Source organism: Scomber scombrus, chromosome 10 (assembly GCF_963691925.1).
Source record: "Scomber scombrus chromosome 10, fScoSco1.1, whole genome shotgun sequence".
NCBI classification, from domain to species: Eukaryota; Metazoa; Chordata; class Actinopteri; order Scombriformes; family Scombridae; genus Scomber; species Scomber scombrus.
In genome coordinates this window covers 26,337,119-26,356,002 of record NC_084979.1, presented here as the reverse complement: position 1 = coordinate 26,356,002, position 18,884 = coordinate 26,337,119, and the positions used below count along the sequence as shown (strand labels likewise).

The window sequence follows — 18,884 nt, the reverse complement described above, 5'->3', positions numbered from 1 at the left end:
ACTGAGGCTCAGGCTGTCATTTATTTTACAGGAGCCCCGGCATTTTGTGCTGGTCTCTGCTGCGACACGACTGTCTACTGCGCACAATTACTGTGAGAAGAGGGGATAAATCTAGGTCAGACATGTTGCAGTGTGCTGCCTCTTTAAAAAGCCTCATTCACATTCATAATGAGGTTGTGTGCCCTTGTATTGTTATTTGATTTAATTACCATATATAGCAAACATACATATTATAGGTGGCTTAGGTTTATGTGTCATATAATTTATATAAAAAAAATTCATATAAAATGGTCTTAGAAAAAGGAGCAAAAAATAGATGTAATATAGCATTCCTATAAATGCAGCATAGAGGACAGAAAATTAGGTGGACTGACTGGTTACACAGTGTGAAACCAGTGTTCATGCAATCTAAGCTGATTAAGTGGGAAGAGGATTAGGCGTTTGCAGTGAAGAAATGCATCGGACTACGGACTACATACGTGGAAACCTAAACACTCTTCAATTGTCTGACAGTAGGAATATTAAAAATCAAACAATTTATAGTCATAATAGGCTACAGAATCCATCAAGACAAGAAAGGCTTCATTAGAGATGTCTTAGAACAGCAATCTAGATGACTTTCCTCCCCCTCCTGCTCTTCCTCCCCCTCCCCCGCCTCCCCCTCCTCCTCCTTCCATTTTACGATGGATTAGACTCTCCATGCATTACATTTGCAGGAAAAATGTTAGAAATAACGTTAAAAATCAGACTTACCATGATGGCTTGTCAATATTATGCAATGTAATGAGACAAGTCTTGAGGAGTGTGTCTGAGGTGTGCAGTGTCTGAAGCAGATCTGATGACGCACAACACTCTGCCTCTTGAGGGGGACAGGTGAAGTGTGCAAAAATCCTCCTCCTCCTCCGCTTCCCCCTCCTCCGCTTTCCCCTCCTCCTACTATGCCGTTGCAGTGAATGTTTCTCACCCAAAATCATAGCCATGAGATAAAAAAAAAAGCCCTCCAAATGTCTCAGATAGGATGTTTAGCCAAAAAAAACTAATTTGGAGGACTAATGATGATTTTGTCAGCACAACGTAATGGTGGGATGAAATTAAATACATAAAAAAAAAATGGAAGGAAAATGGAAAATGGAAAATACACTATATTTAAAAAATGTTATGCATGAATGAAGAATGGGGCAAACAGGTTATATTTTGTACATTCATGGTACCAAGAGAATGAATCCCACTGACTTTTCCCCTAGTGCCACCCTGACATTGACATTTTTGTTTTGAGTTATTTTTAGTAAACTGTACCATGAAATGCGGAGCAGAATGTGCCAAAAAAAATCAATGACATTAAATCAGACAAAGAAGGCATCTGTCCCTAACTCATTTTATACATATTTGCTCAATAAACTCTAGATATATTGTAAAAATTACTCAACATGCTTAGACTATCCTCACAGAAATATTGACTTGTAATGGAGTATTTTTAGACTGTTATTGCTATTTTTAATTAAGTGAAAATTCCCAGTACTTCTTCCACCAATGGTAAATGCAAAAGTAACATGATAGGCTATTTATATACTGAAAATATGTTGACTGTAACGCTGTAAAAAAGGATCAGTGTGTATAATTTAGTGGCATCTAGTGGAACAGACTTGGCAGAAACTGAATATAATATTCATGAGTTAGTTTTATAGTTAAGTGTACAATTTCCTGAAAATAATAAACGTTGTACTTTATGTTATCTTAGAAAGAGCCCTTTATATCAACATAGGGAGCAGGTCCTCTTCCACAGAGCCTGCCATTTTACACTGCCATGTTTCTACAGTAGCCCAGAATGGACAAAACAAAAACTTGCTCTAAAGAGGACATTTCGTGTTTTCCGCAAGTTTCGCAGTCACCGTAGGTTCCTCTACACACAGGGGTAGAGGACGCTGAGAGGGCAGAAGAGGGGTATTCAGTTTGTGAGAATCTGCAACCTCACCACTAGATGCCACTAAATCCTACACACTGGTCCTTTAATATCAGCATTAATATCCCATTAATAATGATGTAATTGTTATTTATTAACGCGTTTTAAGGGGATAATTAATGGATTGAAATAAAACAAAATATTTTAGTGTATTATTTGTATAGTTTAAGGGTTTTTTCAGGGGTTAAAAACTTTAAAATTGTGCAAAAACCATGAAAACCACCCCTGAACTTTCACTTTTATGACTCATTTTGAAGTATGAACTAAGGGATGGTTTTCATGGGTTTCGCTCCATTTTAAGGTGTTTTTTTCAGGGCTTAATTAAGGAGAAATAATGATATTTTAAGTGACTCTTGTTTCATAGTGGATAAATAAATAAAAAACTACACACAGCTCACACACAGCTGCCCCTCCCACCTGCTCAGTTAGTGACTTTTAGCCATGCTGCCTTCATGGTCACAAGCACGTCGTAACTTTGATAATCACATACACAACCTGACAACAAAAGTAGCTCATTTATATCATATGGGGGTGATTTTATGTTGAATATAGTTTATTAAGTTAACAGAGATGATCCATTCATCAAAACAACAATATGATTATTTAATTAGACGTTAAAACCCACCGTAGGGCATTTTTGTGTTCATTTCCCATACGATAACAGGTTAGTAGTGAATATTACGAGCTTACATTGAAACACTAACGTAGCATTTGTCCATGTCAATAGTTCGTCCGATCAGCTTTCACACAGCTCCATATTACAACCACAACTTGCAGGAAATATGTCTTCAGTGCTGAGAAACCTGAGGCTAAGTCGCAGTCTTATTCTTCCCTTTTGCAGCCGGGCTGCAGTGAACTTTTTCTCTCTTCGCACAAGACAAACTTCGGCTCTCTCTCTCTGCAGCGAGTTTGACACGCGTCCATTCATAAACCCCAACAGAAAGTATTCAGGGAAACGCTTCAATGTGCCTCCGAGCGCCGAGTTTGTTGCGAGGGTGTCGGGGATCCCCACCATGGCCAAGCTGCCTTACCAGGAGACAGCTGACGGACTTGACGCCGCGTTTATCGGTGTCCCCATTGATACCGGGACCTCCAACCGACCTGGAGCAAGGTGCTGTTTTGTTTTTCTCTTCCACAGCTGCTGTTAAAAAAAAAGAAGAAGTGCGGCCCTGGCCTGCAGCTGGTTAATGGGGAACAGCTTTGTAATCATTAATTCTGTCATGAGTGTACAGTATGTGCCTGCAACAAGGGTCACTGTTAAGACTCATAATTTTTATTACAGAATAGCAATATTTTTCTATAATTGTAAAGGTTGTAACCCACTAAATAACTCATTAAATAATGAAGCAATATTGAAAGTTTTTCCTGTTGCATACCCTGCATATACAGTAATAAGGCAATTCACACCTACAAGCACAAAATTAATGTTCAAAAGCATCATTTTGAGTTTTCATACATATGTCTATTATTTGGATATTAAAGCATTAGGATGCTTGAATGTGTTAGCAGCATTTTATAGTTGTCAATGACAGCTTAATATTCAGCTTGGTCATTGATGTCATTGATCTATTAAAATTTAAAGTGACAAGTAAATGAAAAGTTACACCCATGCTGTCAAATAAGTGCAGTGGAGCAAAAAGTATAATATTTCTTTATAAAAATGTAGTGCAGTTTAAGTATTTTGTAACATATAATAAAGAAATACTGTGTCATATCTCGAAAGTGTGTTTAAGTACAGTTTTGGTAAATGTGCTTTGTTACGCACCACCTCAGTTCATAATAAAAGTCCCAAATCATCCAGTTTGCCTCATAGTTTAAGATTCAAATTGCTGCAATATGGAAATGAAGAACCAGATATTCTCTCCATCACCACAGATTTGGTCCCAGGCAGATCAGAGTGGAGTCTGCCCTGCTGAGGTCCTATAACAGCGGCACTACTGCAGCACCTTATGAGTCCCTCATGGTGGCTGATATCGGGGACGTCAATGTGAACGTTTATGACCTGAAAGACACCTGCAAACGCATCAGGGAGACCTATAGAAAGGTCCTGGCTACTGGCTGTATCCCTCTGACTATGGGTGAGAGTAACATGAGAAAAAAAAGACTTGTGTAATTTGTTTACCACCAAGCTGTGAACAATTATTAGCCATTTAATTGCCTGTATAAAATGTAGTGCATGTTCGATCAAAGGTCAGATGTTAAGGAATTATTCTGTCTGCAGGTGGCGATCACACTATTGCATACCCAATCCTACAAGCTGTTGCTGAGAAGTAAGTGAGCTTCTTATTTTCAGAGTGAAGAAAAATCCAAAGAGGTTATAGGGCTGCAGCTAATGATTGTATGCATTATTGGTTAACCAAAGCTTATCACAAGTTCTGAGAGCTCAAAGCGACACCTTCAAATGTTTTATTTTGTCCAACCAACAGTCCCAAACCCAAAGATAAAATAGCAAATTATCACATTTCAGAAACTGGAAAGAGTAACTACTTTGCATTTCTTGCTGATAAAACAACTGAAACTATAAACCAATTATAGTAATTATAATTATAGTTTGCCTACTGATGAAGGGAATATGTATGCCAACTGTTGAGAGACCGTTGTGATGCTGTCTATGAAAATATCTGTCAGTTATGGGAGGCGACTGAGGCAGCTCAGGTAGAGAACAGCATAAAACCTCTCTGACAACACTAGACGGGGAGCCTTTTCTTTTGTAACTCTGTCTGTTGCATTGGTAAACGCTCCGCTTGTACAAGCTAAATAAATTCAACTTAAACTTTGATATTTCGAATCCAGTCTCCTTTATTAAGGGTAAATCAGTAATTTCTTATATCACTACCTATTAACCATTTCAAACACAATGTCCTTGTGCCTTCTTCCATTGTGTAACCAGGCACGGCCCAGTGGGTCTGATCCATGTGGATGCTCATGCAGACACCAGTGATGTGGTCTTGGGGGAGAAGATCGGGCACGGGACTCCATTCAGACGCTGTGTGGAGGAGGGGCTGCTGGACTGCAAGAGAGTGGTCCAGATTGGCCTGCGCGGTACAGGCTACTCTGCAGATTCATATGAATGGAGCCGGGCACAGGTACTAGTAATATAATACTGTAGTGGATAACATGAAGCAAAGCCTCAGACAAATGGCAATATTTACTGCATATCCAAAGTATTAGAAAGCTGTTAATGAATCTCATGTCTCACCACTAGGATGGTACATGATCAGTGTTGGAGGTATTCAGATCTGTTACTGAAGAAAAAGTACCAAGTAGTGGTAGAAGTACATGAGTATTATGAGCTTGATTGAATTATCACAGTAAAAGTACTGCAGTATTATGAGTGATGCAGTATGCAGTATTACAGTAAAAGTACTGCAGTATTATGAGTGATGCAGTATGCAGTATTACAGTAAAAGTAGTGGTTTGGTCCCTCTGACTGATATATTATTATATATGACATCATTAGATTATTAATAGTGAAGCATCAGTGTTAGAGCAGCATGTTACTGTTGTAGCTGCTGGAGGTGGAGCTAGTTTACACTACTTTATATACAGTTAGCTAGTTTAGTCCAGTGGTTCCCAGCATAGGGGTGGGGCCCCTCCAAAGGGTCAGCAGATACATCTGAGGGGTCATGGGATGATTAATGGGAGAGAAAAGAAGAGAAGAAGAGAAGTTCTGATATACAAATCTGTTTTCTTTTTCTCTAATCTTTGATTTTTGAATATTGGGTCATATGAACAATATATATAGTAAGGTCACTTTATGCTCTTGAGGAGTAAACGGAAGCATATTGTCTCTTTTTAAGTAAAAAAATAATAATTGGCTTGTATATTGTTTCAGGGCTTCCGTGTGGTCCAAGTGGAAGAGTGCTGGTACAAATCTCTTGCACCTCTGATGGCTGAGGTCAGGGCTCAGATGGGCAGCGGTCCCGTGTACCTCAGTTTCGACATCGATGCTCTCGACCCGGGCTTTGCCCCTGGAACAGGCACACCAGAGATAGCAGGCCTAACTCCCATACAGGTAAACAAGGTCTAACACACTTTGATCCGTCAGTATCTTCTGTGACTTTAATCTGATGGCACACTGTTGTCAAATTGGCAGAGAAATCAGAGTCCTTGTGAGTGATGGCATTAAAATAGGCAATGTTTATCAAAATGATATATTGAGAATTACTTACAGTAAGCCATATTTGCTGTTTACAGTGTTCTCTACTGTATGAGCAGTAATGCTTTAATGTTATCTTGGCCTGATTTAGGGAGTTGAGATTATTCGGGGCTGCCGAGGTCTGAACCTTGTTGGATGTGATCTAGTGGAGGTTTCTCCAGCCTATGATACAACAGGTATTTGGCACATTTAATTTCTCATCATATTATTATTTGGTTGTTTTTTTACAACCATTACTTATATGTATTTTTTCCATCTACAGGAAACACTGCACTGACTGGTGCCAACCTCCTTTTTGAAATGCTGTGTGTCCTCCCAAAAGTTAAATACCTCTGATCAGTATAGAAGACTCACAACAAAGCAGAGCACATTTATTAACAATGAATACAGATGAATAAACCAGTGAGGAAGGCAAATTCTGCAACAATTACAATTTCATGTTAAAATCAGTAAACATAAAGCACTTTATTATAAGAAACAGGATAATAAATGCACTATTCATGAACACCTGCATCAACTGACAGTTGTTTTTCTCCATGAAAATGAAAATACCTGGAGTATTAAGTCCTAAAAAATTAAATGCTTTCTTTATCTTTTATTAATTAAATGTATCAATTACAAACACTTAAAAACATTTTTCCTATACATGATTATATACATTATTTACAATGCAAATTTATATTACTATCATTTTTTTACACTTTATATTGCGAAGACAAATCAATAAACAAGCAGGCGCACACAAAGTTTGACCTCTCATTCATGTGTTTGTCATCTATATTTTTCTATATTAATCATATTGATATAATAAATCATCAGTCCGTTGTGGACATTCAGAACAAGAAAACATTAAAAAAAAGATCATTGTGGCTTTACGTCCCACAGGGAACAAAGATGATTAAGTATATCTGCAGTGGAATTAGCAGCTGTACCTCTGGTGGTCACTTGTTCTGCATGAGGATGTTATAAAGTGGTTGATGGTCTGATGCAACTTTTGGTACACAAAGACAAATCTCACAGCTTCATTTGTATTGATTGCAGGAAATGAGAGACATTTTAGCAGCCTCTAAAGAGCCGAACTGCAATTAGCGCTTATGAGCAAAAACTCACAGCTATGAAGATGCAAAGATAAAATGTTTACTTAAATAATAATGCAATTACTTTGACAGTAACACCCAAAGATAAATGTGAAATGCAGTGTTTTTAGTAATCCTTCTGCACTGCATAGATCATGATTATCAGCATTATGCAAACAAGACAACCAGACATTTACTCTGCAATTATCTGAGGAAGAAAGTATTCTACAAACTGCCTGAGGTGCTCATTTGCTGCACCATTATGTAAACAGTACACTTTTCTGTTGACTGAGTACTGAGGTACTTATTGTGTCTCATAGCATCTAACACACCTGTTCCGACACCTGTAAAGAGAGGATATCCTCACCTGCAGATCGACTGTTTTAACTTTTCAAGAGGCCACGGTTTCTGAATACATTTGAATGATTTCCAAAGTCTCCATCTCCAGCAACACCTTTCCAGACAGGCTTGATGTGGATGGAGTTAAATCTCCAGTCAAAGGGGTTTTTTTTTTCGGTAGTTGAAAGTGCAATGTGTACTTGCTGTCAGAAGGAAGGTTGAAGGACTGTTGCTGTGTGGCTGAGTGTCATCAGTCTCACTCTAATGCACACAATTGCCATTTGTTTTCATTGGACAAGATCTAAATGGTTGGAAGAAATATCAATATTCGACATTCCTCTCATGCTCTCATCTAACATAGTGCACACACCCTTACCTTGTGATACTTAAAGTTATTCCTCCAATACATAGTATGTTAATGAAAAACACGTCTTCAGCACCTGAATTTGTGTCAGTGCCATCATGTTACCTGGTTACTACTCTGCAGATTGTGTTTGGGTTCATCTCAGGCCAGGCATGGTGTGATGCTGTCAGCAGCACTGAGGATCTCTGCTACAGCCTGCAGCAGAGACGTGACCCTGTCATACCAGGTAAGAACTACCGCTATGATTCATTTAATCAGAGGATTTTCAGACATGAAAATCACGATGCAGGTTTTTAGCTGGCTTGAAAATCAATCCTAAAAATGCCTTTCCACCATATTGACTGACAGAGTAATGCAAAAATGATGAAGTGATACCACAATATAAAACCACTCCTTTACATTTAAGTCTTGCATTCAAAAGTAAGTAAAATACAAAAGTAGTTTTTGAAAAACTTAGTTACTCAGTTCAGTGCCTGTTCACCAGAGCTATAAAAGGAATAAACAACACTTCGAAACCTCTATGTGAGCTGAACAATCACACAGGGTCCAACATATTTTGAAAATTGCTTTAAACAAAAAGTAAGAATCATTTCTTCTATTTATTTTAACTAGTTAAACTACATCTAACATATTTGATGACAGATCTCCGCATTACAGCCAATTTAACATAACCTGCCAACTTTATTTTTGTAGGATTAATCCCAATACGACTGCTGTGTGGTCATCATGACTGAGGGAATACATGTACTGCATGTTGGATTTTGGAGCAGTCCGTATTTGTGTTTGTAGCAAAGAAAACAATTCAGTTTGTTGTTGGGGCTTGAGGAATATCAGGCACTAAAATTGAGGTTATCTCTGGCTTTGTTGCAGAAAATCTCCCCAACTTTATGGAGGTGATAACTTGTCTTTATTTTTGTGTGTAGAAGCTACAGTTTTAAAATGTAGTCCATCCACTGACATGTAATAAAATCCTGCCACAACTTTCCCTCTGACCTACTCAAGTTCAGATCCAGATGACTTGTTAGACCCAATGTATGCTTATATGTATGTTTATATGTATGTTTATACTGTAGGTGAGTCATGAAGAAGAGCATGTCCCATTCAGCACATCACACACTGCCTCAGAGGGCCAGTCTTTGACATCTTTACAGGGAACACTCTAATTATTCCTCATCCAGCCTGTGGAGGGGGTAGAACATCACAAACTGCAACAGCTAATGCATGATAGGTACAACACACTATATACTGACATGCTCTTAAATTGGTCTCATAGGGAAACATTTGTTTTGAATTTCGTTGTTGTCCCTCAGGTGAAATAGAGACGTTTGATGAGGTCAATGCAGCAGATAACCAAATGACACCTTCTCGTGTCATTTAGCAGCGATGCTCTGAGTGTGTCCAATAACACTGCGGTGTCCAGAGTGTTGGTGTTTGAATGTGTGTGTGTGTGTGCGTGTGGATTCATGCATCTGTTTATTCTGGTGAATCATAGCTAAGTGTTTCAGATGCAAGTCAGCACCATAGATAGACTTGACTATGTCTGCCTTCCTGCTGCCACTTGTGACAAATACAGAGAGACAGCCAGTCGGGCTCCAGTTACTTTGAGACACTGGACTGCGTCATTGCTGCAAATGACTTTGTTACAATGTTGATGATGGTGAGCTTCTCTTACTATGCCAGCAGAAATAGACCATTTAGAGCACAGACACATCTGATTACGACCGTTTATTTCCAAATTAACCATATCTGTTAAACTCTGCAAAAGGATTCTGCAAACAAAAGCCTGATTCCTTTAACCCCCTAAAACCCAGAATGAGCTTGAAAATACTCAGTTTCACTTTCAAGGATGAGTCGGTTTCGACACCATAAGACTGTAATTTCTGAGGAGTATCAACAGTTGCAAAATTTAGGAATTAACTGCAGAAGTGATCATGTCTTGATCACTTTGGGGAGAGTGTTAGGAAGATGTTAAGGGTCCTGATTGACAGGGGCTTAAACGCTTATCAGAACATTAGTGAATCTTTTTTATTAACCTATCACCATTTATCATTAATAGGCATTAAAGTATTTTATTTACATTGTACTCATTAAACAAACGGTTTATGTTTCTTGCTTTTGGCAACAATTAACCATCTAAAGCCTCTGTATTGCCCAAACACCCCCCCCTATGTTTACATGAAGTGGTTCAGTCCTGCATCCAAACCAGGTGCAGTAATTGCTACCAGTGAATTGCAAGTGAGGAGGAGTGCAGCATGGGGAAAATGTTTCAACAGCTTCATAAAAAATGAAAAAGAAAGACAAGAGAAAGAACAATGTCACCCAATTTTTCAAAAAAATGGTGGATATTAACCTGTTAGCTAAGTGAAGTAGCTAAAGTGAAACAGTCTAAGGTTACTTTTACCCCCCAAACATTAGTTACTGCTGTGTTTGTGTTTCAAGCCTCTTTCAGCTGACATTAATCAATGCAGGTCAACTTTTAGCAGCTTTAATACTAAATCAGTTGTCCCCGCTCCTGGTGCCATCACCAACAGATGCATCTTCAGGCTCAGCAGACCTGTCCACCTCATAATAATGAACCAGCCCTACCTGCAAACTGAAGAAGAAGGTGAGCAGCATTGTGTTGAATGACATGTCATTTAGCCTAACTGAAGGATGTCTGTTGGAATTTCTTTTTATTATTATTATGAAAAAAAGAAAAATGATTACATCCTTTTAAGATAAGAACTGGTAGTACACTTACTTCAAAAAATGTGATGCTGATTTCATTTTTTTTGTTTATCCCATTCTATAAATGATAATTTTCATTTGTTTTAATTGAAGAGGTTCATTTATATTTAAGTTATATTTATCTTATGCTTTACAATAAGAATTTTACCATTAAAATTACATATCGACCGTAAAAGACAGTCTAGATAGAGCACTTATAGAGGGCATCAGTCGTGCATCAAATAGAGTTCTACTATATGCAGATTGTTGCATGAATGATTTCACAGTGTTATATTGTTACAGCTCTATGTCAGCACATATGATGCCATTAGTATTGGACTACAAGAGAGTTACAAGCCTGCACAGTTAAAAGTAATTTAAAGCTTTGAATGGGTTGGTTGAGTTCTGGAGGTGATAGTTGGCCTGTGCCTGGTGGTGTTGCCCAATGTGATATCTTTTAATGGGGCCCAAAATCCTTGGCGGCGGGAGTCGATAATCATCATAATGTTCAATTTGTACTCTGTTCAGTCATTTAAAATACATATCCTTTGCTGAGTCCTATGTTATGTTTCTATAGTGTACTGATTGTGTTGTCCAAATAGGAATTTGTGGAGTTATTTGATAAAAATGAGGGCAGAGACAAAAGATATGACAACATGAGAGCTGAATGAAAGGAAAGAAAAAAACCCTCCTGTGTTTCCTCCTATTTCTTCCAGTATAATAGAATGTGTATCAGACTCCAGGGGCTTTTGACCACCACTGAGAGCGGATGCATTTCATATACTTTGGCTGATCTGCTGCTCATTGTCACAGCTGTTTTCTGCAGCTGCACAGTCCAGCTCCAGTTGGCAAGGCACTCTGTGCAGCATGGACTCTACTGTAATACACAGAGCTGGCTGGTGGTATGGTGAGTCATCGGACATCTTCACCACCGTACCGCATGGCTGAATCTAATAATGTGTAAAGACTGCAAGCACAGCAACAAAACTGGGAGTGAATCAGATTTGGTTTGTCCGTGCAGACCGCTGGTGAGGGCATAACCATTACGTAATATCCCAACGTTAACTTGTCTCTCAGTAGTCACATAAATCCATTGATTGAGCCTGAATATTAGGATTTGCTTATTTGCTTTTACAGTTAATTCAACTTTTGACCCCAACATGAATCTCAACAGCCGTATTAGCACATAAACCTCTCTAAAAGGAGGAAAATCATACACATTACTTATGTATTACATTATGTTTCCCTAAGTGTTAATATAGATTATTTTGGCATCATATTTAAGCAGGTCCTTTTGAATGCGTTACTTCACAACTGATAGCAAAAGTTAAACAGTGGTGTACTTCATCTGACTCTGAACTCCAAATATGTTTTTTGTGAGTTACAGAGGACTTTGCCAATGTTGGCAACGCTCGAAGCGAGGATACAGAAGTATCATAAACTGTTTGTTGAAGGGAACGTTAGTTTTGGGACCCATATTAGTGGGTTGAAACTCTTTTTGTGAAACATGTTTGACACAATTTTTCCAGTACTTTTCAGCTGAAGGGAGTTGAGGGAGGAGTCCCGAAATCAGACCACTGTGGTCAGCGAGATGCCTCTAGTATATATTCACAGTCAAAGACCAGTTAGTCGCAGAAATGAACTGTCTTGTTTCCAAGAAAAGACTAAAAGATTCCTGTTTTGTGGTCTTTTTGAACTTCTGTCTGTTCAGCTTATACTGTACGGTGGTCGTGAATATTATATCCTCAGAGAAATTAAAGTAGTAATTTAAGTCAAACAACCAAGATTACACAAGTTGATTATTTGACACCTGACAGCAATGATTCCTCATCACAGGTTGAACGACAGAAAATGTATCTGCAAACATTTTAATAATGAATCAATAGTTTTGAGTCATTTTTATAATAAAAATGCTAAAATGATCTGGTTCAAGGTTCTTAAATGTGAATATTTTCTTGTTTCTTTCGTCCTCTGTGATAGTTAGCTGAATATCTTTGGCTTGTGGTCTGTTGGAGGGAACAAAACAAGACATTTTATTTTCCATCTTGAGCTTCAGGACAATTTGATGATCGACATTTGATTTAAAAAAAAAAGTGATTTATTGAGTTGAACAATGAAAATAATTGTTAGTTGCAGCCCTACTTGTTACCCATTCGACAGGCTCAACCAGAGTGCTCTTTAAGACATAAAGTAACCAGTAATTTAAAAGAAAAAAGGAAGGGAAATGAGAAGAATATCTCATCTTTTCCATTTGCACTCCTCGTTATAGGATCTTTTCTTTGATGTTGACGTTACATTCGTTGGATACCGGCCAGCTCGATAAGCCTCTTCTCTTCATCTCCCTTTTAGCCTATTTTGGTGAGCGAATGAGAGCAGCTCCACTCCATTTCTATTCAGGGTTCATCTTTTAATTGGAAACAGCTGTTCGGTCAACTCTCTGAGTGATACAGTATGCTCTTTACACTCATAGTAAGAGAGTTCATGTGAATGAACACAAACATGGCTGCTGACTTCTGTCCTGACATGTAGTTATTTTTATATTTATGTCAAAACATGTTAATTGTGCCTTTACTCTACTTAGTGCTTGAGTTGGGCCTTTGTAGCCACTACACATGTTTTAGGTGTAGTACCTCCTCCATCTCCAGTAGAGGGCACTTAATGCTCAAACATACTGTGTTCAGTCAGAGAGCTTTATTTTGATTTAGTCTGCAACAGTACTTATATCACTTTTCTGACAATGTAAGGCAATTTCTGTCTTTTTACTGTTCCCATTCTCAACCATATGCACATGTCATTGCCATTTAATTATTGAGTAAAACTGAATCTGAGTGAACCCAAGTTTCAGGAATGCCATTAACCACTTTGAAAAGTATGTGTCTCGAGGGCATGAATAGTTCACCACAGGCGTGTACCAAGTGTCTTTCCTACAGAAAAGCACCAAATTACTGAGGATTGGGTCTAATCTTCTTCATTTAGCTTTTCTGACTCAGTTTTTTTCTGTAAATTTGACACTTTAAAATGTGTGAAGAGTTTTTGAATGATTCTGACATATCAATGTGCTTATTAGCTTTACCCTTTTATCAGACTTCCCACTTATCCTGTTAGAAATAGTTAATCAGTACCTCAGTGGTGGACTGTAACTATGGACTGTATAGGCTGTAACACACACACACACACTACTATACAATTCTCGGGATATACTTTTTTTTATTAAATAAAATTTGAGGCTTTTGATTAATACCTTACACTGCACTTTAACTTTTATTATGTTTTAATTGTATTTAAATGTCTTTTTTTATATTGCTTTATGTTGCTTTTACATTCTGTCCTGATGCCTTTTATGTTTTATGTTAAGCACTTTGAATTGCCTTGTTGTTGAAATGTGCTATACAAATAAACTTGCCCTACTTATTACTTGAGTATTTCCATTTTATGCTTTACTTCATTACATTTCAGAACGATATGTGACAGTTACAGTGGTTTCTTATGAAAGTTGCTTATGAAATCTGTTATCAATTACTCTCCTCAGAACTACAGACAAGTGACAAATTAAAGGAAAAACCAACGTAAAGTGTCTCAGTAAGCTTCAGTACACCTTGGCATTGATTCTACAGTCTCTGAACTCTACTGGAGGGGTGAACATCATTTTTCCAAAAGATATTCCCTCATTTAGTGTTTTGATGATCTTGGTAGAGAGAGCGCTGTCTAAATCTGCAGTCCAAAATCTCCCACAGGTTTTCAATTGGGTTGAGAGGTGATGACTGAGAGGGCCATAGCATAAGATTCACATTATTCTCATACTCATCAAAACATTCAGTGACCCCTTGTGCCCTATAGATGGGGGCATGGTGGAAGAGGCCACTCCCACCAGGATAGAAATGTTTCACCATAGGACAATGAAAGGTGATAACTCAGAATAGTTATATTGATTTGAAGTGGTTCTCAAAGTGAGGTCCAGGGGACCTACAGGGGTCCTTTATAGGGTTCCAGGGGGTCCCCAGCAAAAAGGGGAATAATTTATTTTCTCTATAAATCCATCCTTAAGTAACACAGTGACAGTGTGTGACTATGTTGTTCGTGGGTTTCATACACTTTTCTGTAATAAAACACCTAAAAGCAAACATCTGATCAGAGGAGAGACCCTGGGACTAAATCTCTAAATCAAATGTGGGTCTGTGGTCTAATTTGTGTCACTTTTGCTTAATGAGCACTTTTACTTTTAACATCAGTTCTGCTGCTTCAACTTTTGCTCAGGTGAAATTTTGATTACATTTGAACCCTGCAGTAGATCTCAACACATCCTCCACCATACTGACTAATATTACATTATATGAACACAGGAGCATTTTTTTTTTTTCGGGAGGCACATGAGAGGAGTGTGTGGTCATGTACAAAGCTGCTATGGGTCTACTAGGTGGCGTCTCCCCCTCACTGGGATTAGCTGTCTTCTCTTTCAGCACTCCCTGAATTCCATTCCGCCTTTTAGTTTTCCGGCAGCGCTGTGTCTGTCTGCTCTGTCCCAGCGCAGGACTTCCCTCTGACTTGCAAGACCGCATTTAGTCCCACAACAAGTCCAAGTTTCGGAGTGCACGGGAGGAAGAAGCGAGTTTGGAGTGCTCTCCGAGTCGATATTTTAACGACTGTGCACAAAAAGAGCACGAAAGGATCCTTTTTTTTTCTTTTTTCCTTTTTTTTCTTTTTCTCTCTCTTTTTTTTTTTTTTTTACCTGTTGATGAAGTCCCACCGGGTGTGGGGCGCAGAGGAGCAGTCGGGTTTCTTCACTGTGAAGAAAAGTCAGAAAACGGTGCAGATAACACACCACTCCAGTGGCCAGGAGGAGTGAAGGACTTCGGGTTTTTTCCTTTTTTTCCCCAGCAGTTGCAGCCTGTGCTGGGTTGGTGGAAAATGGGCACTCCGACCACTTCGATCTGTGGACTTATCCTCCTCACTATACTCACATGCCAGCTGGTCACTGTAAGTGAGATTAAAACTTTATTTCTTTTCACTTTTAAAAGTCTCCCCTGGGGGTTAAGTGTTTCATTCACCCACTAAAAGTGACCTATAAAACCATTTAACCCCCCCACTCTCCCAGAGCTCAATTTAAAGTTACAAATCTGTGCCTTTATGTCCTATTAAAGGCAGAAAAAGAGAATGTGTTGATGCTGCTATTTATGTTCAGTAAATAGTGTGGTGTGGTGGTGCAGGGCTCTTCACATGCAGGTGGACTGTATAACAGATTCCTGTACACACACACACACACACACACACACACACACACACACACTCTCATATCATGTCAGCATGGACCGTAAAGATGCTTTTAAAAGTAATATGACAAACTAGAACCTCATGATGAGTGAAGCCGGTCTAAGTTTGTCCATAGAAACAAGCTATTCATAGTCTCCCTGGAGTCTTAAACCTTCTCAAACTTTGTCAGGTTGCTCCTTGCATTGCCTACACTACATAACATATGAATGGATGTTTGACAGGGGGGGGGGGTCTAAAAATACATGAAAATGTGCATTTAATTACTTTACTTTAATTTTAGTCTGTTGTGTCCTTACACATTTTCAGACCGACTTCTTTTCTTTGTCTGCCTCATTGATGAGTTACTCCTGGACATTCTGGAGTCCCTCAGTACCAAGTGAGGTATATTTGAAAAAAAAAAAAAAAGACTTTACGTAATTAAAAAAGCAAACAAAACATCTAGTCCACTCATGCACTGCCTTTCTTACCCATCCAAGATCTACTACAGGTGGGAGAGCGTCATATTAGTTGCATCCTCTGGTTTTATTCGTCCTGCTCTCAGGGCTGCAACTAACCATGTTTTTCACTATTGATTATTTTTTCTATTGTTTGATAATAGTTCCATGTGTAAAATGTCCAACACAAGTTCCAGGTGCCTAAGATTTTGTCTTGAAACTGCTGATTTCGTCCAACCAAAAGCCCAGAATCCAAAATATATAGATTTCACATTGATATCCAACAGAGAAAAACAGCATTTTAAGAGAGTGTATGATAATCTAACAGTCGTTTTAGTCGCTTTTAAAGCAAATATGCCAAAAAATATACTTGTTTCAGCTGCTTGGATGTGATCATTAATGCTTTTCTTTGTCATTTATAATAGCAAATTGATTATTTTGGGGTTTTAGACTGTTTGTCAGACAAAATAAGACATTTAAAAACATCACCTTTGACTCATACACACTTTATTGACCAAACTGCTAATCGATTTACCGATATAATATTAGGCAGTTTAATCGATCATGAAAATAATCAGCAGTGGCAGCCCTAATTAATTGATTTTTAAAATTGTTGCTGATCTCTATTAGTTACATTGATGCATTTTTTCAGCTTTAATATACTGCCAATACACTGTTGAGTGTCTATGCTGTTATAATTAATAATACTTCATTTAGATAGGTTATCTTTACACTGCTTTATCAGTGTTATGACTCATATAGAAGATTGCTTTGCTGCTGAGAATAGACCTCCACCCTCTGGAAATCCCGTCTGGTCTCTCACCTTCATGCCCTCTAATAAACAGAGCTGTCATGGCTGAGAAATCTGTGACTTCTCGGTGTTGATTCGATTTGAAGCAAAGCCTTTTGAATGATGGGACGTTGTTGCAGCGGCCAGCAGACATAAATCTTTCACCTGCTGGATATGAGCAGTGATAGGCCAGATGCTTGAAAAGCTATAGTGTTCAAATTTTTATGACTTCAAGGTATATTTAACATCCAGCGGTGACATGCTATTGAGCGTCTAGCCTATCCAGGGGACGACATGATCTATCACTTTGTGTCAGTTCGCAAAGTTGGGACAGAAGGCGCACTACCTGCCCCTTCACAGTCCAGTTATGTATCTTCAGTATCATCGATCCACAAAAGCTACCCAGTCCCTGGAGGGCTATCATCATCTGTTGTGTGCTGACATTGAACGGTAATAGGAGATGGCTCTTACACTTTTGCCACAGCCTTGATTGAATACCAGGCCTAAACACAACAATACCAACATAACTGAATTATCTGGAATCACAGGCATCTGTTTCTTGCATTACGACTTTGAACTCCAGCATGCGGAGGCCGCCCTGACTTGCTCTTGATTCAATTAAGCGCACATACTGGTGTTACTATGGGCCCTCCGTTCTCCCTGCTGGAATGTCGGGGTCATACGCATCAACTCAAACAATCGAAGTCAATAAAAACTCTCGATGGGTTACAGCTCTCCATCACAAATGAGTACCCGTATCCTGCGGTGAACTACCGGTAGTTACCAGTGTGAGAAATTATCCAACAGGAGCATTTTTTACAGGTCAGTGTTCAATAAAAAAACTGCTTCTCACAAATCTGTTTTGACACATTCGGGTTTTTTACAAGCGAGAATGGATTATCTGCTTTCTCGTTGCTTCTCCGTCTTCTACTTTGTTTTCTGGTGTATGACATCAGACCCGCCGTGAGCGTTACTGCTGACAATTTTGGCACAGAGATTTCTCCCATTATAGACAGTCACAAGTGTCCCTTGACTTCATTGGGGGGTAGGACTGGGGTTGGGGGGAAGGGCGGCCTGAATTCCTATGACTATATATTATGTATGTGTGTCATTGGTGTAAATTGTTCTGTTTCTCCGCTGTGTGTAACTCAACCCTTTCATCGCCGGCTAAATATTATGCACTGACAGTCTCGATCTGATGATTTATTTAGTCTATACTGGGAAATGCATTAACTGGGCGAGGTGGTTGGTCTCTCTGTGTGGCTCTTTGTCGTTTCAGACTGGGCTACCTGGTGTTTAATTCCCATTCAGAGTCGATGAGGATTGTATGGAGTTGCAAAGCACAGCAGTGCAAACACCAACTCCACTTTTGAGTTTGAACAGTAGGGAAGGTTTGCCCCCTCCAGACCCATTCACATAATTGCTTGGAGACTGGGTTCAGTAAACATTGCATTGTTGAATTATAGCCCCAGGAGAGAGGCCATCTTGGCGCATGGGACAATGCTGTACTGAAGTGGCTCACCCTTCTTGGAGCACATTGGCACATATGGAGTGCAGGCCGGCAGGCTGGCATTTGTTGACTCTGCAGCGAAGTGTGACTTGGGACCATATAGAGGTCAGGGAGGTGAGGACTCTGAACCTGACTCTGTTTCACAGTTCAGCAGGGGTTCCTCATGATTCATTCACAGCCAAAACTGAGCTCCTGGAACATACTGTAGTTAACTAGACACGTTAAGCTCCTCTTTTGTTTGCATCTTCTCACCATTTAACGTTGTGTATGCACATTCA

The 18,884-nt window shown here is 39.0% G+C and overlaps 3 protein-coding genes across 3 annotated transcripts in view; 2 read left to right on the top strand and 1 right to left on the bottom strand.

The window, feature by feature from the left end:
* The window catches only part of mul1b (mitochondrial E3 ubiquitin protein ligase 1b), a 123,836-nt gene that overhangs the window by 84,130 nt on the left and 20,822 nt on the right, over positions 1-18,884 (bottom strand). The gene's annotated exons all lie outside the window — the stretch shown is intronic.
* On the top strand, positions 2,667-6,624 carry agmat (agmatine ureohydrolase (agmatinase)). Its single transcript, XM_062426961.1, has 7 exons — positions 2,667-3,071; positions 3,836-4,038; positions 4,182-4,230; positions 4,851-5,046; positions 5,796-5,975; positions 6,211-6,295; positions 6,382-6,624. Exons 1-7 carry the CDS (start codon positions 2,743-2,745, stop codon positions 6,453-6,455), a joined length of 1,116 nt encoding a protein of 371 aa, XP_062282945.1. The 5' UTR covers positions 2,667-2,742; the 3' UTR covers positions 6,456-6,624.
* The window catches only part of hspg2 (heparan sulfate proteoglycan 2), a 97,294-nt gene continuing 93,524 nt past the window's right edge, over positions 15,115-18,884 (top strand). The window contains exon 1 of the mRNA XM_062427984.1: positions 15,115-15,578. Within this exon, the coding sequence (XP_062283968.1) occupies positions 15,510-15,578 (69 nt within the window). The 5' untranslated portion in view covers positions 15,115-15,509. The remainder of the gene's footprint in view (positions 15,579-18,884) is intronic.